This window comes from Lepidochelys kempii, chromosome 6, assembly GCF_965140285.1.
Source record: "Lepidochelys kempii isolate rLepKem1 chromosome 6, rLepKem1.hap1, whole genome shotgun sequence".
Classification (NCBI taxonomy): domain Eukaryota; kingdom Metazoa; phylum Chordata; order Testudines; family Cheloniidae; genus Lepidochelys; species Lepidochelys kempii.
This window is the reverse complement of record NC_136385.1, coordinates 121777748-121801003: the sequence shown is the minus strand read 5'-3', so window position 1 is coordinate 121801003 and position 23256 is coordinate 121777748. Positions and strand designations below refer to the sequence as shown.

General features: G+C 44.5%; 1 protein-coding gene across 2 annotated transcripts in view; it reads right to left on the bottom strand.

The window, feature by feature from the left end:
- Positions 1–23256, bottom strand: part of RTN1 (reticulon 1) — a 202125-nt gene that overhangs the window by 83604 nt on the left and 95265 nt on the right. Inside the window, exon 2 of one of the 2 annotated variants that reach the window (XM_073349958.2) lies at positions 3501–4268. The exons of the other annotated variant lie outside the window; for it this stretch is intronic. Within the exon in view, the coding sequence (XP_073206059.1) occupies positions 3501–4268 (768 nt within the window). The remainder of the gene's footprint in view (positions 1–3500; positions 4269–23256) is intronic. 2 annotated transcript variants of the gene reach the window in all.

The window sequence follows — 23256 nt, the reverse complement described above, 5'->3', positions numbered from 1 at the left end:
AACACAGATTCAGCTAAAGTATTATTAAATGTATTTAATACAAGCCAGCAAAGTTACATTTAATAATAAACAATTATATATAGCTCTGAGATCTATGGATGGACATAAATGTGCTTTACAAGGAGGTCTGTGTCATCGTATGTCCAAGGTCTCCCAGCAACATAAGATTAGCTATTTTTTAAATGGGAAAATCATCAAGATAAAAATTACACACATAAATATACACTCGGGGCGTGCATGTACAGGGGCATGCATGCAGGCACAGAATAAGTATTTTGGAAACATTTTCTTGAATTTATGGAGGAAAAAATTCTTAGCAACCTCTTGCAACAGACGTTCATTTCAGTGTTTTGTATGCAACATGCAATATTCTATTTAATAAGGCAATATTCCACTCGCACTGCAATTCACACTTGGGATTGAATTTTCAGTACCATGGATTAGAAAGACTCAGATCCAATGTGAGCTGCTTGTCAAATACCTTGTTCATGATGCACACAGTGTAACAACGGAAATTAACCTTATTCAAGCAAAGACCCACTAAAACCAATGCGGGCTGTCTTGGGTAAAGGCTCAGTGAAATATGAGGAAAGATCTCATGATTTGGACTGACATAATTTGATCTTTTATATTTAAACCATTTTTAATATTTATATTGGTCACTCTCCATCTGGATACAAAGGAGCAAGCCTCCTGTTGTCTACACTGGGAGTTTTGGGGGGTATAAGGAATGCAGAATCAGGTCCCTCCCGATATATTAAATTTGGATAATGAATAATCATCTGTTCTGGAGTCCCAGATGAAGGACCATATTCTATAACAGCTACTTGGATTTATGTAATTATAAAACTTTTTTTAAAACAGCAAATATATATATGCAGATCTGAATTCGAGGAATGGCTGAACACACCACCTATTATTAAGGTTGCCCGACACTTCCAATTATAAGATTCTGTTTTTAGTTGCCTATAATTTTGCCTAACTTTAACCATTTGGGCTAAAATATTCCATGCTAGGTGTCTGCTTCAAGCCAATATTTTTTTTAATGTTTCAGTTAGAACGGTTCAGCTGTTTCAGAGAACAAGTCTAGGGAAAATATGTTGTTTTGCTCATGTTAAAAAAAAATTCTGGCAACCTTTTCTTTGTGAAGCTCTACTGCCTCCATGTTTTGGAGCAGGGACTTCAAATTTGATGGGGGGTGGGGGGTAGCCTTTGTGTCAGGGACGTGCCTTTTGCTGTCCTGGTGAAAATCCGCCCAAATGTGGCCAGGTTCTAAGCCTTTGAAAAAAACCCCTCAGTTCACACATACTCTACAGAAACTTCATAGAGTTTAGCAGCTAAAGTCTCTGAAGATTCTGTCCTTACCAAGCATATTCCAGCCCTCACAGCTCCAAGAGCTGACCAGACCATAAATGTGCTATCCCCACACAGCAGCTGAGCTTGCTCCAGTCCAGGGCTACAGGGGTAAAGTGAGACTTTCCCTGTAATGGTTGCTTCCAGATGCTCAGGGCCAGGGTGGGGCCACGCACTGGAACTCAGAGCAAGGAAACGTCTTTTCTATGCTCTCACAGTGACCCCTCTGCTGGCACCCCAGGCCTGACTTGAAGGCAGAGGGGACAAGGGTCAGACTGGTGTAGGGTGTGACAAGGTGCCTGGTGAGACTGGGATGGGGGCGGATGGGGAAAGAAAATGACAGAGTTGGAGAAAGATGGAAAAGGATAGAATAAGGGTGACAGGGACTGGAAATTGGGGGAGAGGAGGCCTTGTGTCCCAGTCTCCTTGCACAGGTAGTCAAGGGGGGAGACTGGGAGACAGTAAAGGAAATGAGAGACTTGGAACCACTTGGCAAAGGGAGAACTGAGATTGGATGAGGAGTGGGGGGAGACTGAGACTGACTAGACGAGGAGACTGGGAACAAGCTGGCGGGGAGAGGCCGGGGGGAGGGGGCAGGACAGATCTGACAGGCACCTGGGTGGTGGGGGAGAACAGGGATTGGCTAGGCAAAGAGACTGGGACAAGGAGCTGAGGAGGGGAGTATGAGAAGACCGAGATAGGATGAGGAGAGAGACTGGGAAGTGGGGGAGGAGCAGGGAAGAGAGGGATGGCTGGAGGTTGTAGGGAAGGAGAGAGACAGATCAGACAAGGAGGTTGGAAGGAGGAACTGGAACTGTCTGGACAAGGAGACTGGAAACAAGGCACTGGGCAGGGTGGAGAACTGGGATTGGCTGGGGAAGAAGACTGGGAGGCAGGGGAGACTGGGACGGGCTGGGGAAGGACACTGACATGGGGAAGAGAAGCCTGAGTAGTGAAGACTGGGTTTGCGTAGGCAATTATAATGGGCCTGAGATGAGGAGCCAGAAGTGTGGAAGAGATGGGACTGGGACAAGGACAGGTTAGAGGGCACAAGGTCAAGCTTGGGAATGGGAGAAAACAGGCAGAGAGATCTGTGCCCACCAGTGCACACTCCTCTTCAGAGCCTGGATTGGAACCCAAGATTCCTGAGTCTCAGCATTCCTCTACTGTCAGCAAATATCTGTGAAACCCTCTGGCAAAGTGTGCATCCTATCCCCATCTAGTGCTGATCCCCACAGAGGACGGAAACCTACTACAGCTATCAGTTACCCCCTTAGCTCAAGTGGCAGAGGTCTGTGTGGTGGATCTAAAGGTTACATCTCTGCAGAAGAACCAGATGGATGTCAAGATGCCACCTGATGGCATTTCCACATTTTGTAAAATGGGGATAATACCACAACACCCCTGGGAGGTGAGAGGAAGGCTCACATTTGTGAAGCACCCACATATAATAGTGATGAGCACTACATAAAGACTCATGAGGAAAGTCCTAATTCTGCTCTAGAGTGGGCTTTGAACAGTGTGCAGTGAATAAGACCTGGGGCCACACATTGGGGAGGAGTCTAAAATGAAATACTAAATAGCCGCTCACTAAGTGAGGCTGGGGTGGCGGGGGAAGGAATATGTTGTGCCCTATAAAGTTCTCCCCTCCCCAGTACAAAAAGGGAGCCCAGTTTCTCTCAGAGGGGTGTCACGGATCCACGATGACTCCCTAGCCGGGGGCAGCTTTCCCCCCTCCCCCCACTGGGGCCTGTGCCCTCATTAAGCATTAAGAGTTTTGTTAGGGATGTGTCCTCCAGCTCACTCTGTCCATTTGGTTTCGGCTCTGCAGTGTGAACAGAAGCAAAGAGCAGTACAACGTTGACACCCTCTAAGGTACTGAGCACCTGACATAGTTCAGCTGACTTCAGTGGGAACTGCAGGTGCTCAGCCCCTTTGGAAATCAGGCTATTAGTTTAGATAATGATAAGTCTCTGAACACACACAGAGAGCTCACCTGTAAAGTAAATGGGGTGCTTTTTTAACACAGTCGGTGAAATCCTGGCCCGGCTGAAGTCAATGGGAGATTTGCCATTAACTTCAATGGGGTCAGGATCTCACCCAATCACTTTCTAGCATAGTAAGATACTGGGTGTCGGACATCTTACCTGTGCCAGAAGACGGTGGTGTGAGAGAACCTGGGCTATCATCTTCTGGCTCTGACACAGTCACTGTTGGAACCACTTCATGGCTTGGTTTCAGCCCTGTTTCTTGCTTATTTGGAGGTGACTCTTTGTTTGCAGGTTCCCCTACGCTTTCTATCTCAGTGAGTGTAATCTTGACTGGTGCTGTAATCAATGAGGCACTGTGTTGGTCACCAAATATTTCCTCTGCATAGGATGGAACAGTTGATTCTTCAAAAAAGTTTTGTCCTTTGGCCACTTTTGTCTCCTCAAAAGCCGGTTTCTTTGATCCAGAAATATGCTCTAACTTGGCTGCTGTTTCAGGGCACTTATCGATAAAGCTTGTATTCTTGTCTTCTAAGCTTGTGTTGCATCTTTCTTGGTATTTTACCTCTTCTGATCTACTTATGTCCATGTATTTATAAGCTTCTAATTTCATGGGACCTGCTAAGGTTTTATTGACATCAGTGGATTCTGCAGGAGTCATCTCTATTCCTGAATCTGAGCTAAACAACCCACGGGACTCAAATCCCATCACATCTTGAATAGAGTGCCCTAGTGTGTTAAATCCTTCTGTGCTGTCTGAACAAGTAACATGGCTGTTCTCTTTTTGCAGTATTCCCGAGAAGTAGGTAGAATCTGGTGGAGAGGTGTAACAGTCATCTGATATCAGAGATGTGTAAAAGGACCGGTCTCCTCCTTTAGATGTTTTAGTGGAACCGTAATCAAAGAGGTGAGAGGCCTCTGCATCACCTAAAGAAAACACACAAAAAAGAACACATAGTGAAATGGCAAAGTGACTCCTTTTAATTGCTCTTTCTGCAAAGTTTCCCTTTCTCCAGAGATTGAGGAAAATAATCTTCAATCCGATTAATTTTTAGAAAAAATAAAGGTAAATGAGCTCCCAGTCTCACCCACATGTTTGAAAGGAAACTCCAAGCACTGTGAGTGTAAGGCCCAGTTTGAATGTAATTGCAAAATGGTCAAATAGACACACAGACAGTTATCAATGACAAATGAACTTGGAACCTTCATCAGTAACAGTGTAAGGGGACTGTTGCCCCCTTACTAACATTCAATGGGGGTGTTTTAGTTGCTGGCTCCTGGTACTAAAAAGGGGGAAGGGTTCATGTGCAGAGGCAATGTGGTTCAGTGAAATAAGTCAAAAGACTTGGGTTCTATTCCCGGCTGTGGCACTGACCTGCTTTGTGTCCTGAGGTAAATCATTTCACCTCTGTCTCCCTGCCCATCATCTGTCTTGTCTACTTAGACTCAAAAGGCCACACTTTCAAAGGTATTGGCTTCCTGACTGACTTGGGTGCTTTTGAAAAGCACATGAGATGCCTATATGTACCTTTGGACACCTAAATATCTTTCAGAGTAGCAGCCGTGTTAGTCTGTATTCGCAAAAAGAAAAGGAGGACTTGTGGCACCTTAGAGACTAACCAATTTATTTGAGCATATGCTTTCATGAGCTACATGCATCCGATGAAGTGAGCTGTCGCTCACGAAAGCTCATGCTCAGATAAATTGGTTAGTCTCCAAGGTGCCACAAGTACTAAATATCTTTGCAAATCTGGCTCTGAGCTCACTGGGACAGAGCCTGGGGCAACACAGCACAATGGGCTAACTGATCTCAGCAGGAGGCCTCTAGGTGTTATTGTATCATTAATAAATACTAATACTAATAATTAATAGTTGCTGGGGCCAGCCACTAGAAGACGCAATGATCACATGTGCTAAATTAGTGTGTCAAATGACAGGTTTCAGAGTGGCAGCCGTGTTAGTCTGTATCAGCAAAAACAACGAGGAGTCCTTGTGGCAGTTTAGAGACTAACAAATTTATTTGGGCATAAGCTTTCATGGGCTAAAACTCATTTCATCAGATACATGGAGTGGAACATACAGTAGGGAGGTATAAATACACAGCAGATGAAAAGATGGGAGTTGCCTTACCAAGTGAGGGGTCAGTGCTAATGAGCCAATTCAATTTAAGTTGGAAGTAGGCAATTCTCAACAGTTGACAAGAAGGAGTGGAAATCACTTTTGTAGTGTTAATGAGGCCAATGTAAATAAGGTGGCCCATTTCAAACAGTTGACAAGAAGGTGTGAGTATGTAGCAAGGGGAAATTAGTTTTTGTAAAAACAAGGAGGCATACTTGTGGCACCTTAGAGACTAACAAATTGATTTAGTTTCTGTAGTGATCCATCCACTCCCAGTCTCTGTTCAGGCCTAATTTGATGGTGTCCAGTTTGCAAATTAATTCCAGTTCTGCAGTTTCTCTTTGGAGTCTGTTTTTAGAAGTTTTTTTTGTTGAAGAACTGCCATTTTTAAATCCGTTATTGAGTGACCAGGGAGATTGAAGTGTTCTCTGACTGGTTTTTGAATGTTTTTAAACGAGCACAGCCTGGAAGTCAGCCACTCCTGTGTTCCAGTTCCATCTCTGAGGCCCTGGGTAAGTTGTTTAGACCCTTAACTTTCACCAGTGACCTCTAATTATAGGCATCTCAATTTCTGGGTGCCCAGCTTTTAAATGTGGGGCTTTATTTCCAGGGGGTGCTGAGCACCCATGACTACAATTGAAGCCAATGGAAGCTCTGGTTCCTGAGGACCTGATTTGTCAGATGCTAACTGCCAGATTTTCAAAAGAGAATGTTGGGTGCTTTCACCCAGAATTTGAGGTCACTTTGGAAACTTTTCTGCCTTAGTTTCCCCATCTGTAAAAGAGAATGTTGGGTGCTCAAAATTAATACTTACCTATCTCAAGGGAGTGTGGTGTACATCACTTAGTAACTTCTGTATGAGCTACAAAGTATGAGTGTTGATAACTGTTAATATCTACCTAAACAGTTGGATGGATTAATTATTATTTAAGGATTTTAACTCATCGTTAAGGGAGATGCAGTAGTATAGCATAAGTATAGTATCATAGTATGGAGTTTACCCACCTCTCATTTGGGGAATATGGTATTTATCTCCCTCTAATTAAAGGAATAAAGCAATTAATCACTCCTACTCTCCTGTGATGAACAAATCTTGGCTGTATGACCATCACAACTGATGGGTGTGTTATCTACCAACTCATTATGCTCAGCCAAAAATGCATTTTAATAGCACATCCAGTTTTCACCCTGATGTCATTCTAGCCTAAACCCATTCTGAATAAGGGCACTGCTTGGCCTGGAACAGTAGAAAGGTTAGTTTACCCACTTCTTGTTTTACCACTACACCCCTGGGGAGAACTATGCAATGCAATGATAGAACAATATGCTCATGCCTTCCCTAAAACATAATGCTGTCAAAACATAACCACTGCCATCACTGAGTGCCAGAAGAAAGCCATTAAAACAGTAACAAAGTGCAGTAAATAACCACTCAATGGCTTTGTGTTGAGGAGAAATATAAATATTCATGAATATGCCTTTCTGTTTCATTTTACTTTTCAGGCAGTTTGTGAACACATTTCCCAGAAAAAAATGTATTGTGTACATTAAAGTCCCTAGGGCCCAATCATAGATTCATAGATTTTCCTAGAGTTTAAGGCCAGAAGGGACCATTAAATCACCAAGTCTGACCTCCTGTATATCACAGACCATAGATTTTTACCCAGTTAGCCATGAAGGGAGCCCAATAACTTGTGTCTAACACATATCTTCCAGAAAGGCATCCAGTCTTGATCTGAAGACATTAAGCCTGCAATCCTTCTGCATATGTCCCACTGAGATCAGTGGGAGTCCTGCACCTGGAATGAATGGCACTGCCAGGTTTTTAGCCTGCAGAAATACTGCGAGAGGTGGGATGCTTCTTGGGGTATCCAGGACTGTGAGCCACCTGGTTATCCCCTTAACTGGGTTTCAGTTTCCTAACATCACCAGCCTGTTAGTCACTCACACACTCTCCTCTGGGCTATGCCAGCCCTTGCTTTGTCTTGAAAGGTAACTATTAGCTGCATCCCAATCCCCCAGTTCATTGAACCATTCCCCTGTAGTGTTCATCCCCTTGTCCACTGAACACTCACAGAAATACCAGGTCGGCTGTCCCTGGAAAAACAGTATACACAACATTTTCAACTCAGGAGTGGCACCAGGCTTAATATCACAGCACTGAGATATAATTATAGTGAAAACAACAAGTTTATCATCAAAGATTCACAATTCAAATGACAGTAAGAATGTTGGAAACAAAGAGTTACATATAAAACAAAATCATATCATGCTTTCTAGAGACTAAATTTGACAGGTTAACCTCTCGCGTAAAGAAGTTTTATCCCACTCTTCTGCAGCATTTAAACCAGAGTTAATGGAGATCCCATTTTTATGCATGTAAACACACGGCCTGTTTACTTCCTAGATGCAGAATAAAGGTGTTTTTTCTTTGCCTTCTGCTTATATCTGCAAAGTTTCTTGTTTGAACTCAGAGTCAAGATAACCACCTGTGGATCATTTTTCCCATGTGCTGCTTGCCTGTTGTTTTCATATCTCTCCGACTTCACCTGTAAATGGTTAGTCATTGTGTTAGCTTACAGTGGTTAATCTACATTTCTTGTCTGACAAAAAACCTATTGGTCAACCTGCCTTGAAAAAAGACTAAGAACATATTTTCAGCACACCTGCCTAACTCCTTACCTAGCATCTGTACATCCATTTCACAGTGCTATTGATGAGCAGTGTGGCCCTGGCTTTCATTTAGGACCTCACATGATATTCTTTGATGAATCAGAATGTACACATCAGAATCAAGACATTTCTGTAACCCCCTTGCCAGTGAGCACTGAGGGGTTATTGGGTCACAATAGGCATCGAGTGGGACTTTCAATCATGCAATAAAAACTACCACACAGACAAGTTCACACACCACTAGAGAACATGCTAGCCAGATTCTGATCTCAGGGGTGCTGGTGGCTTGTGAAACGAACATATGGCTAGGAGTGAAGGACATCTGGATTCTATTCCAGACTCTCCTATTGACTTGCTATGTGACTCTGGACAAGTCACTGCCTCTCTCTGCTATAGATTCCTTCTTGGTTACATAGGGCTAATAATGTTTCCCTGACTTTGTAAAATACCATATAAAGGCAGATAATTATTTATTTTTATTACACGGGTGCAAATCCAGAATAACTTCATTGCCTTCTGTGGAGTGACTCCAGATTCACACCAGATTAGAATTAGCCTAAACCCTACTACCATCAAGCAGACTCGAAGGTCCTTGGGTCCAGGTGAGCTCCATGTTGCACAGGACCCAAAGGGAGAAGCAAAACCAGCTTTATGTCATTTATGTCCTCATCCTGAGGCAAGCCAGGGGCTGATTTGTCCCTCAGTTTCAGAGCTGCTCTAATTTGCACCCAGCAGCCAATGACTCTAAGGATCTGATCTGGGGATGGCACACGGGCTTACTGCAGTGTTCCAGCCAGACCCCCTCAGCTTTGTCCCTTCTATGCCTCCCATGCTGAGGGTTCCACACTGCAGGAGGACCCTTAGGTCACTGGGTAAGCCAGTTTTATGACCCTTTTGTGCTGAAGGGCAGGATTGAGGAGCTGTCCCCAATGCACCTGTGTTCAGGTGCCCATCCTTTCCTCTAGGAGATAACACCCACTGCAAGACAGGCTTATTGGAGCTGATTGGGGGTAAAAAAATTCCTGCAAAAAATTCACCTTTTCATTGAAAAAACAAAACATTTTTAGCAGAAAACCACAAAAAATGGAACATTTTCAATTTTTGTCCAAAAATGTTCTGTTTTCTGCTGAAAATTTGGAGCTTGCCAGGAAAGCAGATGCTTGTCATGGAAACGTTCATTCAGTCAAAACCCCAGTTTTCCATAGCCCTCATTTTCAATTTGTCTTTTCTGGGCTCCTCTATGCCCTCTCCCCTATGAGTGGTGCACTCCTCGGGCTGGTGCTGAAAGAACACACAGGCACACCTGCCATAGCTACTCACTCAATAACTCCCCCTCACACACACACTTTGCTGACCAAATCACTCTCAGTATGGTTGGAGCCAAAAGCAGTGTTGGGCCTAGGAAGTCTGAACACTTTGGCTGCTATTTAACAACAGCTGTATCTATCTTAGCTACTTATATAGCCTGTAGTATCCAAATGCCTTACAGATTTTAATGTATTTATCCTCATGACAGCCCTGTGAATTAGGGAAGTGCTATCATCCCTATTTACATATGGAAACCTGATACACAGAAAGGGTAAGTGACTTGCCCCAGGGTGTCTGTTAAAAGCAGAAAGAAAAGGAGGACTTGTGGCACCTTAGAGACTAACCAATTTATTTGAGCATGAGCTTTCGTGAGCTACAGCTCACTTAAGTGAGCTGTAGCTCACGAAAGCTCATGCTCAAATAAATTGGTTAGTCTCTAAGGTGACACAAGTCCTCCTTTTCTTTTTGCGAATACAGACTAACACGGCTGTTACTCTGAAACCTGTTAAAAGCAGGTAATTCAATCTGCATCTCCCAAGTCCTGTGACAGTGCCCTAACCACGGGACCATCTGATTTGCCAATAGGCCCCATACCGTAGCCTGTTATGTTCACAGTATACACAGAGAAAGTAGAAGTAGAATAAAAAACATTTATATTCTCCCTGAAAGGTTACAACATAACCCTACTTTAGTTCTTAGAACCCAGAAATCTAACACACAGCAGCCAGTCACATGAGTATTCACAAACACTTTCTCTTTCTGCAAACACAAAATTGTTCCTGTGAAGATTCATGGAATGCAGGGGGTGCTGATCCAGACAAAGCAAATTCAAAACCAATATTCACAAATGCTTGTTTGCAATATTCAATCAGCTCTACCCACAGCATACATATGTCAGATGACCATGCCTTAGAAGATCTTAGCATTTCTGGTCAATTGCTTAGTGCAACGGTAATCGAAATTGTTGGCTTAGTATCAGGGGCTTAGCAGCAAGTCACTTATACTTAGTGGTTATAGCACAGCAAAACAGATGATTACTAATATTTTTCTTAGAGGCTGGTATCTGTTTAGCTTTTCAGCAAAAAAGTTAAAAATAAAACATGTAATAATAACTGCTAATAAATATTATTTACACTTTTTGAAAACAAACAATAGTGTAGTTGATGGTATCAAACATAACTGTCGCTTTTTAATAAGCTCCCTGTTGATCCTTGATCATTTCCCAATGCCAGATCAGAAACCAGACTTCTAACTGATGTTACTAGGGTGAAACTAGAGTTGTTTCTAGGTTCAGTAACGTTTTGAATTAGCATAGCGCACTGAGAAATCCCAACTCCCAGGACCGCTGCAGCTTTCATAAGATTGTGTATGATTAAATTGACTTATTACAAGGATTCAGTGCAGATCCACATTTATATAGGAAATGACTGTAGAAACTTTAACTCCAGTTGTAAAAGTGTCTCTTAAGAAAATATTAATACATAAGCTACTAGTCTGGCCATTAAAGATCGGGAAATCTATAACTGCTGGCTAGATGTATCTAGGATCTAGCTCAGTGCAGATAGCTAACCTTTTATCGAAGAGTGGTGTATTCAGAGCCTAGTGATTAAGCAGACTCCCTCTAACTTTTTAAATTTATTCAGATTCAGTTCAATATCCGTGGGAAAGGGAGGGATGAATAGCCCTAGTAACTGACACTGAATTTAATCTTGTTTCAAATGTTCCCCCAAAACTTTGCTTGCCAATTCAGGTAAAGCAAAGCAATTCACTGACAGAAAGAAGCAGTCATGATGTCCTGTAATACAAGCCTTGGAGAAATAATATATCTGAGTGTTGATCCAACACATTTGTGGAGATGGCTAATGGAGATTAAAATGTGCCTGTCTAGTGTAATGGTTTACTCCCCAAACTGTAGGGAAATCAGCTGATTTTTAAATCTCTCCAGAAAACTCTAGTTTGCTAACAGGGAACTTTTATCTTTATCAGAAAGAAAGTTGTCCATTATCTAAAGCAGTGGTGGGCAAGCTTTTTGGCCCGAGGGCCACATCTGGGTGGGGAAATTGCATGCAGGGCCATGAATGTAGGGCTGGGGTAGGGGGTTGGGGTGCAGGAGGGAGTGTGGGGTATGGGAGGGGGTGCGGTGTGCAGGAAGGGGCTCAGGGCAAGGGGTTGGAGCGGAGGAGGGGTGAGGGGCATACGAGGGGGCTCAGGAAAGGGGGTTGGGATGCAGGAGGGGTGCAGGGTGCGGCAGGGGGCTGAGGTGAGGCAGGGGCTCATGGCAGGGAGTTGGGATATGCAGTGCAGGAGGGGTTCAGGCTCCGGCCCAGTGCCACTTACCTGGAGTGGCTCTGGGGTGGCAGTGGCATGCACCAGGGCCAGGGCCCCAGTTCCCCCTTCCCAGCCAATGGGAGCTTCGGGGGAGGTACCCACAGGCAAGAGCAGTGCATGGAGCCCTCTGCCCCTCAACAGAGGCCGCAGGGATGTGGTGCCGGCCACTTCCCGGAGCGGCGCGGGGCCTGGGGTGCCACGGGGGTGGCAATCCCACCGGCCGGATCCAAAGCCCTGAGGGGCCAGATCCAGCCCGCAGGCTGTAGTTTGCCCACCGCTGATCTAAAGGCTCATTGTTTGTATTCTCCCTATGAGAAATTCACCCCTTTTGCAAAAGGCCAGTCCAAGGATCATGCACCAGGTAAATCCCACTTAACCTTTGTTTTGAGAACTGACTTAAGTGGTACATAGGCCTTGACTTTCTGCACAGGGTGAATTTTGCTCCTGAGGCAAAATACTCGTCCCAATGAAGTTAATGGTAAAAGCCCCATTAATTTCGCTGCTGGTATGTAGCTAAGAGACTATGTGACTGATTAAATGGCCATGGAACTCTATGGGAGTTCTACATTTATGCTAAACTAACATTTATTAAATGTGTTTTCAGGAATTGAAAAGAATAAGAGATTTTGAAAATGGCTATTTTGTGTCATCAGGGCTAAGTTATTGACTGAACAAAATGGTCTCCATTAAAGGCTAAATTCTGAAGCTATTAAACAGTTGATGACCAAACTAATTTAGAAATCGTTGGTTCCATATAGAGTAACTTTCTGAATTTAAAAAAGGCCATTGATGTCCAATTTGGATCAATGAAAGATTAAGTGCTCCATGGTAATGGAACAGAACTAAAAATTAGCTGAGGATAATAGCTGAGAAAAATAGCTAATTCAAATGAGTGATTACTATAGTTTCTGCAAAGTAGGATCTGATAAATCTCCCCCAGTGAATAGTTTAGAATCTTTTGCATGTGCCAAGAAAATTATTAGGCGCATGTATAAAATAACCAGGATCCATGTTAACAGGTCTTTATCAAGTTGTCAAAAAGGTAGGTTATTTAAATATAGACAGGCACTCAGATACCACTGTGATGGCCTCCAATATAGAATTGCTGGATTAATTCATATGAATGTGAAAGTCTAGTTCTATTTTGAAAAAGAATTGTAAAAATAGCAACACCAGGTTCAATGTTGATTGTACCTCATTGATCTTTTTCAGATCAAATCTACTAAATTTTCAGAGGGGGAGGCATTGGCCTTGAGGCCTTCACCATTACACTGTATCTACAGATACTACCTGTTCAATGCAGATCAGCCTTTTGCTGTGCAAAAACAACTTTATTGAACTTACATCCTTTACAACAATGCTAGATATGCCTATCTACCAGCAGATGGTGCTCTTTGTACTAACTTACTATTTGCAAATCCAGCTTTTACATTCACACTTCTCTACAGAACTCTCATGAGCCTGCCTGTATGAAAGATTTAACTCAGCCATGTACAGTATGGTCAAATATGGACAGAATCAACGGCAATTGGCTGGCAATCACTTTGTGATACATTTATGAGATGAGGAATACTTGTGGTACCTTAGAGACTAACAAATTTATTTGAGCATAAGCTTTCGTGAGCTACAGCTCACTTCATCGGATGCATTCAGTGGAAAATACAGTGGGGAGATTTATATACATAGAGAACATGAAACAGTGGGTGTTACCATACACACTGTAAGGAGAGTGATCACTTAAGATGAGCTAATACCAGCAGGAGAGCCGGGGGGCGGGAGGGGGAGAAAACCTTTTGTAGTGATAATAAAGGTGGGCTATTTCCAGCCGTTGACAAGAACGTCTGAGGAACAGTGTGTGTGGGGGGGGAATAAACATGGGGAAATAGTTTTACTTTGTGTAATGACCCATCCACTCCCAGTCTCTATTCAAGCCTAAGTTAATTGTATCCAGTTTGCAAATTAATTCCTATTCAGCAGTCTCTTGTTGGAGTCTGGTTTTGAAGTCTTTTTGTTGTAATATTGCAACTTTTAGGTCTGTAATCAAGTGACCAGAGAGATTGAAGTGTTCTCCAACTGGTTTTTGAATGTTATAATTCTTAACATCTGTTTTGTGTCCATTTATTCTTTTACGTAGAGACTGTCCAGTTTGCTCAATGTACATGGCAGAGGGGCATTGCTGGCACATGATGGCATGTATCACATTGGTAGATGTGCAGGTGAACGAGCCTCTGATAGTGTGGGTGATGTGATTAGGCCCTATGATGGTGTCCCCTGAATAGATATGTGGACACAGTTGGCAACGGGCTTTGTTGCAAGGATAGGTTCCTGGGTTAGTGGTTCTGTTGTGTGGTGTGTGGTTGCTGGTGAGTATTTGCTTCAGGTTGGGGGGCTGTCTGTAAGCAAGGACTGGCCTGTCTCCCAAGATCTGTGAGAGTGATGGGTCGTCCTTCAGGATAGGTTGTAGATCCTTGATGATGCATTGGAGAGATTTTAGTTGGGGGCTGAAGGTGATGGCTAGTGGTGTTCTGTTATTTTCTTTGTTGGGCCTGTCCTGTAGTAGGTGACTTCTGGGTACTCTTCTGGCTCTGTCCATCTGTTTCTTCACTTCAGCAGGTGGGTATTGTAGTTGTAAGAATGCTTGATAGAGATCTTGTAGGTGTTTGTCTCTATCTGAGGGGTTGGAGCAAAAGCGGTTGTATCGTAGAGCTTGGCTGTAGACAAATGGATCGTGTGGTGTGATCTGGGTGAAAGCTGGAGGCATGTAGGTTTTCTTCCCCCCACCCTCTGCTCTCCTGCTGGTATTAGCTCATCTTAAGTGATCACTCTCCTTACAGTGTGTATGGTAACACCCATTGTTTCATGTTCTCTGTGTATATAAATCTCCCCCCTGTATTTTCCACTGAATGCATCCGATGAAGTGAGCTGTAGCTCATGAAAGCTTATGCTCAAATAAATTTGTTAGTCTCGAAGGTGCCACAAGTACTCCTTTTCTTTTTGCGAATACAGACTAACACGGCTACTACTCTGAAACCTGTCATTTATGAGATGGACATTATCAGATCTCCCAACAGTCCTGGGTTTCATGAGATTATCCCCCTTTGGCCTCCAAGCCCTCCCTGTCCCAGTTGATGGGTAATTTGCTCTGGGCTCATTTGAGAAGGCCCCCAAATTGAGTGGCATTGTGATCTGGCGCCTGGAGTCACAGCACCACTCAGGTTTAGCTCATCTGCCCTTCTGTAGATGGAGGCAGAGGGGTAGACAGACCAAATTTAAGTGGCGTTGCAACCCTGTGCACTAGGTTGATTGCCAATCAAATTTGGCTTGTCCACCCCTCTGTCTCCACCTACAGAGGAGAGAAGGGGCAAACCTGAATGGTGTTGGGTCCTGCTTTAGTCACTTGAAATGGTGGGAAGTCTGCATTATAAAAAAATGAATGTATCGCAGCAGAGGCAAATTGCATTCACATCCTGGACGTTCGTTTCCCCAGCTCTCTATGTGAGTCCTGAATGCAGGGGCAGATGGGAGGATGCTTTGTGCTAACTCAACGCAGCTGGCTAGACTTTGCTTTAGTTCTCTGAGACAGGACAGAGACCATGCATCCGATGAGAAGGAGTGAAGCTGTGACACAAGTTATCCTCCTCAAGGAGTTTCCCCCCCAGGATCCCAGAAGGAAAGCTGCAGTGTGGAGAGACAGGGAGGCTGTGGGTCACAACCCAAGTGATGAAGGGGCTCCAGGGCAAAAGGATGGGGGAGGAAACAGCAGAACCGAGTCTCTTCTCTCACTTATACTGGTTTTACATCTGGGTAACTCCATTGCCTTCAGTGGAGTGTCTCCTGATTTACACCCACATGATAGGAGGAGCAAGCCCTGAACTCTTACAATCTTGCATTAGACAACGGTGATATCATTTGCATGTCGTCTTTCCCATCCGAAGGTCCAAAGAAGACAGCCCAGAGCTGGGGCTGGGCGGTTTTTCCTCCCCTTGAGATGCCGACTGGCTCTATCTCAATTAGACTCCTGAGCAATTCAGAAAACCAACCTGGGTAAATCATGGCACTGGCTAAGCTGCTGAGTTCAAGAGCATTTTCTCTGGGAGGGTTGTGTAGAGAACAGGGACACTCAGGAACACAACGAGGGGCTAAACCCTAAGCAGCACTGAGCTCCCAACTCCCATTGTCTTCAGGGCGATGTGTGAGTGCTCAGGAGGGTTCCCTGGCAAAGCTGCGTACTACAGCAACAATTCCTATGCTAGACCGTTAAAAGGAGAGGTCTCAGTTTGGGGCCCAATCATTGGAGGTGTTGAGCACCCTGAACCCCTACTTACATAAACAGGTCTCAAGGTGCTTAGCTCCTGCCAGGGGGTGCTGAGGGATCCCAGGATCAGGGCAAAGTTATCAGCCAGGCTTGCAAAGTGAGTGTATAATAAATGATTCCGCATTTCCCCCCCCCCCCATGGAGAGAGACCACATGCACAGCCTGCAGGCTTTCCACTTCAGCAAACAGGCCGAGAGAAATAAAACTTGTCCTGGCAGTAAAGTGCGGGTATAAGTGTCTTTGACAGCTCTCACCAGTGGATTAGAAAACATAAAAATAAACAGCCCCCAAAAGAGTCCCCCCTCATCAACAAAAAATCTTCCAGCATTGTAAGGGTGAGTTTTAAAAGGAGGTGATGACATCCTCTAAATAGGAACCAATAGCGCTCATTGGGCTAAATCGCCATGGTAATTATCTGACAGAGGATGACGCTCATATCACTTTGCCATTTCAACAGAAAGCCGAGCATCCTCAGAAATGAAAAGACAGGTACAGGCAGTATCATGTATTTGTTATAACAATAATATTAGTAACCTGAGTTGCAAGGTATGGTTCAGGGATACGAAAAGTCTTCCTAAAAAACTATCCAATGTACGTCTCTAGGGCTGATTAAGCTCCGATTAAGAGAGATAATGTACTCTTATTTAGTTTTACTCACATGGTACCACTAGAGTGATCAAACTTAGGTCAAAGGATAAAATTTTCAGAAGCACCTATGTAACATAGGTGCCTAAGGGCTTGTCTGTATGGGGACACTCAGGAAAATTAATCTGAATTGGCTAAAGGTGTGATTTAAAGTGGATTAGTTCAACTGCATCAAATCCCTGTGTGGACACTCTCATCCAGAATTAAAGTGCCCTTAATTCTGCTTAGTTCAATTCACTGAATCAATGCCACTTCAATTCTGAATGAGAATGTACACACAGGAGTTTAATGCAGAAATCTACTTTTAATATACATCTTCAGTTAATTTGGATTAACTTTCATGCGTATCCTTGTGTAGACAAACTCTCAGCCCTATTTTCAAAATGATGTAGGTACTTAGGAGCCTTAAGTCTCATGGGCTTTCAAAGCTCCTAAGAGAAGCTTGGTGGGGGAGGTGGAAAGAGAATTTGGATACGGTTCAAATAAACGTCCAGAGAGATCTGAGTTGAAACTCTGAACTTTTGCGGGCCAGCCATGACTGATTGAACCCTGCACAAAATGAAGCCCATTTCTTGTCAAACATTGAGAGGAAAGGGTACCCTTCTGCTCTGGGCTTGGTTTAAACTCCCTGAGGTCTACTAAGCTGTTTCAGCAACATAAATGCTTTGAAGAGATAGAGGATACATCTACACAGCAAAAACAAAACAAAAAAACCCACCAAAACCCCATGGCAGTGAGTCCCAGAGCCCAGGACAACTGACTTGGGCTTGCGGGGCTCAAAATAGCAGTGTAGACGTTCAGACTCAGGCTGGAGCCCATGCTCTGAGATTCTCCCCGCTCACTGGGTTTCAGAGCTTGGGCTCCAGCCCAGTGGAATCACTGAACACAGAAGAGAAAACTGCATACCACCTACAGCAAAGCGTTAGGTACAATACAACACAGACAAGAACTTAGGTCTGGGGTAAATTAGGAGTGACTCAATTGAAACTAGTGGAATTACACCTGTGGAAAGCTGTCACAAGAGAGACATCTCAGACTCTTAGAGCAAACAGTCTGAAGATTTGAAATCATCAGCTTCAAATCAGGATCAAATCCAATGCCCAAGGGAAAGCAGCCAAATCTAGGTCAGAGAGGCCATGGCTTTGTGAGCCTAGGCTCAGAGTCTAGAACAACTGTCTATGTATTTTTTTCCTATAGTGTCCCACCATTGCTCCAGCAATGCAGCACCACTAATGAGAGCAACAAGTAAGTGGAGCATTAGAACAGACCGGCCACTCGTGGCTGCTGTTATTTTGTCTACGACAGTGCTACTCACTGGTAGTACTAGTGAGAAATGTTGAGAGAAAACAGGTCGTATAGATCCAGCCTAGGTAGGACCTAGGGGAAGAGATATTGGGGCAGAGTGAAGAAGACAAGGCATCATGAGCAATTAGCATCAAGAAACACTAAAAGCAGAAACAGTCTGATGCAGACAACCAGTCACCTGGCCACTCACAGGGCCAGGGATCTAAAATGCTTGCATTGTTTGTTCCTGTGTTAAGTGATTTCTCTCTATTTTTAGGAGCGGGAGGAGGGTGGTCAGAGGATACGTCTAACATGTCAACTGAACATTTTTTGACAGTACATTAAAGGAAGAGTTTAATCTCCAAGGCAGTGGCAGAATATGAGTCAGATTTACAGCTGGTGTAACTGGCATAGCTCCACTGGCTTCATTTTACACCTGCTGAGGATTTGGCCCCTATACGTTTTGACATAGATGCTACAAAAACTTCTACTGTACATTTAAAGTTAGATATATGAAAATCAGTTCCTCCTTTACTTACCTGCCAAGATTGGAATTTTGAGTTTTGTTCCTGCAGCAGATGAAGCTCCAAGCAGGGATAGGAAGACCTTTGTAGCCATTGCACATTTCTGATGAACATACCAACCCATGTGCTATTTCAGGAACAAAACAATACAGCCATGAGACACTCCACATCATTTGTGTCATAAGAGCTTTTCAAAATGAAGGAAAATAAGGGAGTAGAACCATGAATCTCCAAAGTTCTGAGGGGACACCAGAAATATGCAGATAATTAATGAGCCAGCCTGGCAAGCTTTGGAATCTGCGCTCCGGGCCAGCGGGCAATGAAGATTTCAAAGCCACCTGGGCTGAGTGACTGCCCCACTTATTGAAAGGTTTCTAGGCTTTCTAAAGACCTTAGATAATTAGGGTTTTATTGTGCTGTTTGCCTTCGTTCTGAACTACTGTTTCTTAAAACGGCATGATGTGGGGCTAGATTGTCCTTTGGCCTAGCCTGTGTGATGATCACTGTGATACCCTGGCACCCCCTTATTCACCACTGTCATATAATTAGGATATGTTTTGCACAAAGTATGCCTTGTGAGGTATCATCCTAAAAGTCTTGATCTGCTAGACATTAATATCTCATTGGATTGTATGTGCTATCATCATATGTGAAGTTATGAAGTTTGGTTATGTATGTGGTACTGAAACACACTGTGAGTTTGAAAACACCCACAAGCAGCCTTTCCGGTACAACAGTAAAAAGGCCAAGCAATGTTAATGGCTTATTGAGGAAATGCACACAAGCACGAGGATTACCCCAGGAACTGTGTGCAATAGAACCCTCTCAGAGATAGCACTACACAATGGGAACTCTTTGACCCAGGTCACAGAAAAATTGCTTTCCAGCAAGTTGGAAGAAGATAATAAAGGGGGAAATGACATCATGATGGTATCTCACTACAACAACACTCGTGGAAACACCTGAGGAACAAAGACTGAACTGGGGGAAGTGATGGTCCCTGGCTAAAAGGATTTCTAGCCTGTGTATGAAAACCTGGAAAACTCAAGCTGCAAAGCAAAGGCAGCTTGTGCCTTACGAATCTGCCAGCCTGTTTATTTCTCAGGATGAGAATTTGCTAATTCATATCCTACCTATCTAGTGTGTTAAGATCAGTTTGCATTTTTGTTTAGTTACTAGGTAATCTGCGTTGATCTGTTTGCTATAATTTATAATCACTTAAAATCTATCTTTTGTAATTAATAAACGTATTTTATGTTTTAATCCAAACCAGTATGCATTTGACTAAGGTGTCTGGGGAAAACCTCAGCTTGGTTACCACAAGTGTGCATGGTCCTCTTCACATTGAGGGAGTGGTAGACCAGGTATTAAACCCATATACTGGCCAGATTTGACCAGGGCAGGACGATACTGCTCTGGGGGTCCTAGACTGGGAGGCTGGTGGTTAGAGTGTCTGCATGTAACTGCAGCTGGGTGTGTCCCTACCTGTGTGAATGCTGGTGAAAGTGCAAGCTTGGAGGGCTTTGTAGCTTGTCACAGCAGCACAGTATGAGAGGTAGCCCAGGCTGGTGGGTCAGAGGGCTCAGTGGTACCCAAGCTCCAGGTTGCACCCTGAGGGAACCTGTCACAGTCGCCACCTTGACTGACATACTGGAGTCTGAACCAGGGACCTGGACAGCTAAAATCATGAGCTGCTACAGCTTGAGTTAAAAGGTCACTGGGGCTGTAGCAGACTCATATCCTCTGTGGATTAGGCACAGAGTATGAGGTAGGGGAAGACACCTGAAACACATACTCCACAGCGGGTTACACCAGTGCAAGAGGCATAAAGATCATCGCACAAACATCCCTACATCCCTCTGACTACCCAGTCCTTGGGTCTAGCAATGCAGAAGCAAGGAAGTGCTGCAGACTCGCTACTCATGGTTTGGAAAATATGGACATGGATTGGACAGAGCCTTGTCTCAGCCCCACCCTCTCCTCAACAGACTGGCCTGCACAGCTGAGCCACTGCAGATATCATCATTTGCTTACATTATAGGAAAGCAGCAAATTACTATGCCCCTGTTGCAAGGGGGAAGCAGGGTGGAAATTGTGTCTTCCCTGTGTTGCACTTGGGGAGACACAGCAATGTACTGCCTCATAAACAGGGTTTGTGGCAAAGTCACAATCTCTCTCCCAGAGATCTTACGCAGTGTAACTGGTATTTAGTAAAGCTTTCCTGTTCGCTTTCAGAGTAAGCCTAACTTCAGGTCTATAATTTGTTGGAATGTATATTATTAAAACAGGTGGGAGTGAACAGCTGGATCTAACACTGTGCACAAGCCGAGACTGGTTATTTGGATGTACCACCCTCTGCTCAGCCCTTTGTCTGGCTTTGCAAATGAAAAACAAACAGAAGTGCCCAGATCACAATCCCTATTGTCACTTTAATAAATTCCCTCCATGCACAGGGAAAGCAGGTAGCTATACAAACCAGCACACAAGGAAAAAATGATTAATATCCTCATTATCCGCGGTGCATTCATTTTCTTTCTCTATCTGATTTGTGGGCTAATAGCTCCTGTGCAGTGAAAACAGACTAGTAGCCCACCCTGCTAATATGCTAATCATGGGCCATACTGATGTCAGTGACTGCGAACTGATATTTGAGCAGAAGGCCACAGCATTTTTTTGCCTCTGAAAAACAAACAAGATGCTGGGAGGCCACCAGGCTAAGGAAGAACAGTACACGGAGGAATTCAAAACATGCATAATTGATAACAATGCTGCACCAGTTCAGCCCATTGCATGTTGCAAGCAGCCAGTTAAAATCTGCAGTAGTTGGCAGTAATATCTGACCCAGATACTAACTTCAGTTCAACATGGCAATTCTATCCTTAGACTACTCAGTGTAGCAAGCCGTTCTTGCAGGGTGACCGCGGAATGTGATTGCCTGAATCTGTCATCTTTGTGCCATCACTACATATGCGTGCTGTGTAATTATTGTTCACAATACACAGCAGCTGGCCTGAGCAATGGGTGACAGAAAGGAGAACGAACCCTGCCTCAGAGAGTCAGAGTCCCTCCCCTGCTCTCTCCTTCTACTGGGGAGGGAGTCAGGGCCAGATTTTTAAAGGCACCAAAAGATGCAGATAGGCTATGGTCGGCATCTCAATCTGAGCAGGGGAACGTGGGGGCTTACTCCCCACTACAGTCCTGTACTGCCAAGTAAGGACTGTGACAATCTAGCCCCAGAAAACAAAGTATCATGGATACTGTGACATTTTTAGGCCTGATCCGATTTAGTGCTGATTGCTTCCAACAAGCTGCTGATCCCCTTCCTCTCACAGTGATCTCCAGGGGCACTGAGAGAGCCCAGCACATTTCAGAGGGTGCCTAGCACTTTGCAGCATGTATCCCTTTATCCCTTGGCCCATGCAGGGAGTAACGGAGACTCTCATTTGGACCCTACCAGCTCACCAGTTTCAGCAGGGCTCTTTCTTTCTCGTGTTGAGAGTTGCTACGTGTCCCAAATTTCACAAGACCTTGCTGGCTGTAAGGGGCGTTCCCATGGCATGAGAGCCTTGCTGGCAGGAGAACGGTCCCAAAAGATCATTTTGAATGACAGTTGTCAGTGCACCTAGTTGAGTTTATTTTTCAGGACAAAAGGAAATAGGTGTGTAATGGGGTGGCACCCACCTCTCAGGAGTGCCCCTTGGCTGAGTGTGTGTGCCTGAAGTCTCTCAGTTTGTGGTGACTCCTGTCAGTGGTTTCTCAGGCAGGTTTTCAGTGACTCAGCCCTCTGGTTGAGTCACACACACTGTCTGTATGTGAAACAGAACAGATCTCTTCTAGGGTATACAGTCCACCACGGGCCTATCCCAGTACCCCTCTGTTGGTATCTCTGTAGCCCTCCACGGGCTCAGTCTTTAACTAGTCCCAGCCCTGGTATGTGGCCATACCCCCAGAACTTCCTCCCTGGAGACATTGTCTTAGAATCATAGAATATCAGGGTTGGAAGGGACCTCAGGAGATCATCTAGTCCAACCCCCTGCTCAAAGCAGGACCAATCCCCAATTTTTGCCCCAGATCCCTAAATGGCCCCCTCAAGGATTGAACTCACAACCCTGGGTTTAGCAGGCCAATGCTCAAAACACTGAGCTATCCCTCCCCCCGATAGCAGTCTTCCTGCAGCACTCCCTGGGCTCAGTCCTTACTTAGTCCCAGCAGCCAGCCAGCCAGGAGCTCCCTCTTGCTCCCCAGGTCCCTACCAGCAACTGATCTGTCCATGGTCCTGCAGCTCCTTCAGCCAACCAGGAACATAGTTCTCACTCCAATATCTCCAGGCAGCAACTAGCTGACTCTGGCCCCGAAGCTCCTTTTATCTGAATCTGCTAGGCCCTGATTGGCTGCTCCCTGCAGCCTCCCTCATTGGCTGCTTCCCCGCAACTGCTCTAGACCTTGTGGAGGAGTTGTCTTCCGCTCCTCTCAGGGACGGGGTGTGGCGGGGGCCTCTGGGCCTAGTCTACTCTGTCACAAGGTGGCAATCTTAACAGAAACCTTACAGGAAAATATTGTTCTCCAACAGAACTGCAGGACTCCCAAGACCTCCATCTACCACTGCTAAATTTATCCGTGGAGCTAAGAATCCCCACCCCTGTTTTTCTCTAAGTTGTTTATAGAACATATGCTTTAACAGACCTGCAAATTCTGAGCTTGACATTAAGAAGACACCAAC